The sequence below is a fragment of the Vidua macroura genome, chromosome 18, assembly GCF_024509145.1.
Source record: "Vidua macroura isolate BioBank_ID:100142 chromosome 18, ASM2450914v1, whole genome shotgun sequence".
NCBI classification, from domain to species: domain Eukaryota; kingdom Metazoa; phylum Chordata; class Aves; order Passeriformes; family Viduidae; genus Vidua; species Vidua macroura.
This window is the reverse complement of record NC_071588.1, coordinates 11,232,025-11,235,408: the sequence shown is the minus strand read 5'-3', so window position 1 is coordinate 11,235,408 and position 3,384 is coordinate 11,232,025. Positions and strand designations below refer to the sequence as shown.

At 43.9% G+C, this 3,384-nt stretch overlaps 1 protein-coding gene across 6 annotated transcripts in view; it reads right to left on the bottom strand.

Annotated features, from left to right (window-relative positions):
• Nucleotides 1-3,384, bottom strand: part of SFI1 (SFI1 centrin binding protein) — a 28,873-nt gene that overhangs the window by 3,443 nt on the left and 22,046 nt on the right. For 5 of the 6 annotated variants that reach the window (XM_053993475.1, XM_053993476.1, XM_053993477.1 and 2 more), the window contains exons 26-29: nt 3,041-3,293; nt 2,233-2,377; nt 1,338-1,458; nt 530-632 (exon numbers count right to left, since the gene is read on the bottom strand). In XM_053993475.1, the coding sequence (XP_053849450.1) occupies nt 530-632; nt 1,338-1,458; nt 2,233-2,377; nt 3,041-3,293 (622 nt within the window). Of the gene's footprint in view, nt 1-529; nt 633-1,337; nt 1,459-2,232; nt 2,378-3,040; nt 3,294-3,384 lie in introns of those variants that run through there. The other variant, XR_008439801.1, reaches the window with a different exon arrangement.

Below are 3,384 nucleotides of genomic sequence, written 5' to 3'. Positions count from 1 at the left end.
CTGAAAGGGAACACGAGTGCATCAGCATGGGTTTGTACAGTGAGACAATATTTAGTCTTTTTGACAGCAAGAGTTGCTCCAGCAGCTTTTGTATTATCTCACTTGAGGGCCAGTACATGGCAGATTGTGTCACTCAGGAACAGCTCAGGACTGGCTGGAGTCAGAGGTACCAGAACCCACACCTGGCTGTGTGAACCTGGGGCCTGAAAGCAGTGCAGGTCCAGTCTGCACACAGGGAATTGTCTCGAGAAATTGCAGAAAAATTTTGAGACTGAGTCTATGAAAGCTTGATCCATAGCTTAGAAATAGCCTCATAAAGGTCTACTGGAGCAGGAGTTACATTTCTGAACAAACAGGAAGAGGCATCCACACAGCCTGCTCTGCTCCTCAGCCTATTTCTGACTACAAATTTCCCTTGGCATTTTCCTAACAGCTTGCTACACAATTCCTCACAGCTACCATCAGCCTTTAGGTTAAGTGCATAGCACAGTGATAATCAGTAGCTTCAATTTAAATGCTGTATACGCACCTGACCCAATTCTTCCTGAACTCCTTGCACACCATCTTGGGCTCCTCGTTGCATGCTCATTTCCAGCCACTGCTGCAGAATCTCTGCCTGCTGCTGACAGCACCTGATAAAATGGATTAGAAGGATTCTTATCCCAATTAAGAGCTCAACAGTCTAAGCCAACTTAGACTTGCAATTGATACTTGCAATAAGACCCATTTTTTTGTCTCAAACTAGTCAATGGTTAAAATCTTTTTGAAAAGGTTAAAAAAAAACCCCAAAATCCAAAAGATGCTGGAAAGCAGAGGAATCTGAAAATTGTCATCTCCACTTCCTGCTTCTAGTCCCTGACTTCTTCCTTTCCTGACAGCTAAATCCCCCCCAAGCCCCATTTCTTTTGAGCATTTTTGTTTTCTTGTTCTAGTAGAGTGGTTACCAAATACCAGCCATATTTAATTTTTAATTGAAAGCTGGAAAAGCTCAGTCCTCACTCCTCTTGATAAAATAACTAAAAGCTAAATTACTAAACTAAAGCTCTGCCCAATTCATTTGTACTGTCTCCTGATTACACCCAGTGATACCTCTGACATGCTTCTGCAAGAGCTGCCAAAGGTATAATTAAACCACTTGGCTGACTACAGAAGTAGTTATGCACATACTCTCCTTCACCTGGAGTGAACTTGAAAGGAGAAAATAGAAATCTCTAGAACTTTTCTCTGTTTCATTCACAGTTCTACTGTGAACAGACTGATTATTTCTAGGGTAGAAATAACAGAAAAAGTGCAACAGAGTGGACAACATGAAGAAAGGCTGGCTAAAGGTGCATTACTTGAGTTCCTGCTTCCTGCTGTAGTAATACTGCATCTGCTGCTGGATATGCTGGAGTTCAACTTCCACCTTTCTCTCCAACATCATTTCTTCTCTGGAACTGTGTTCCTTTTCCCCTTCATCTGAATGGAAGATATAGGGCACAAGCAATGGAGGTAGAACAGACATCCACTCTTTTTTCTTATCAAAAAAACAGAAAATATTTTTAATGGCAGGAAAAAAGGAACCATCCCAACTGCTTTTCATGTGTCTGGTTACCCTGTGACATGTACCTGTTCACCCCAAAGATCAGGTACAGTGAGAGGGCAGGAGTTCTGACAACAGAACAAGCTCTTGAAGACTCAGTCTGAACACATAAAAGATACAAAATGCTCTGGTGGATGGTTGAGTACTACAGATACTGTTTTGGCCTGTTCAGGATTTAGTCTTTCACATTTAGTCCAGAAATAATTAAGTACAGTAGTCCTGCAGAACAAATGTCATGCTCTGATGTCATTTAAAACAGCACAATGGGAGGTGCTTAGACACCATCTGTCCCCTTTACAGCCATACTGTAAGTACAGGGAAATCTCAGAGAGCTCACTGGATGAACTTCCCTCCTGAAGCAAGTTCTGTTGTACATGTCAACACCCCAGCACCTGAGCACATTCTTACTAAAAGAATGTTCAAGCAGTTCCCATCCTTCAATGCCTAGAGCAGGGCTTTAGCCCCTAGACTCAGCAGAATCCATACAACTGCAGTTACCTTCCCAGAAAGGAGTACTGCTACCCTTAACCTCCTGATGCTGGCACACAAGATTGCCCTGTCTCACATACTTTTTGTGGCAGTGACTTACAGTCTCATACAGATTAGAGAGGAGGATGAGCAACTGCTGCAGTTTGGATCTGAGGATGTACCTGCAGTCTGGTGACTCCCTTTTCCCACCAACTCTTCAGGTGACAGCAAATGTGGCTGCAAATTTGGTGGCAACTTCTCCACAGAATTCTGTTGAGAGTCTTGGGAATGGGCTCCTTTGTGACCATTCACAGGCTGACTTCGTCTCTAGAAGGTCAGAATGATATTGGGGTTTTTCTCAAAGGGTTTTCTTAACTAAGCCCTACAAGTAGATGTGCTTGACCTATTTAGTCCTACTCCCACTCAGACAACTCCTTTAGGTGCTGAGCCCCTCTCATAAAATCCCACAGAAGCAGCACAGCTTAAAAGATGGGCTCTTTGATTTCTAGCATGGAGATATTTCACCAAGATTAAAACTTCCCATTCTGTGTGGAATAAGGAGCTCAAAAAGCAAGCACCTACTTGCAGGTTAACTGAATTTCAACTTTTTGAAGCTCTCAGACACACCCGCTGCTCCTGAGTTTCTCTTAAATCCCTGCAATCTGGACAGCAAACTGTAACTGCTCTGAACTCCAAAGAGGCAGCACCCTCACGTCACTTGCTAGGAAAAGATCTGGCTAAGAAGACAACCAGGAAAAAGGCATGAAATACAGAACACCACATGTGGATTTCTTCAGACTAGAGGTAAACAGTTCTTGGGCATTCAGAGGCAGTTCACTTGGTGAGCTTTAAAGATGACAACTAGAACAAGTAAAAACCAGCTAAACCAGGGCAGTTCAGAAGAACCACAAGAAAACATAGCAGTAAGCAACAGGCCTGCTGGCAGCAGCCCAGTACACACACTAACTGTTCCTTCAGCAATACACTCACCTCTTCTGAGCCAGCTTTCATGTGGGACATGAAAGATGCAGGACACCACAGCTCTGGCCCCTGCCCAGCTCGGTGCATGTCCTGTGTCCACGGTGGGAGAGAAGCACAAGTGAGAGAAGGATGGGGATGAGCAGCATTGTCCATCTGAGATAGACATTTACAGGCACTTTCTTCCACATGAGGTGTCAGCATTAAATTCCCAGTCTGTGCAGGACATTTATTCACAGATGTTTGCTGAAAGGGCACCTCTGACCTGTACAGGAAGAAGGATAAGGTCACTATACATTGCCACCTGTTGGCCTTGTCCTTTGAAGTCAGTGCAAAAAAGGGGAGACTCCTGTCAT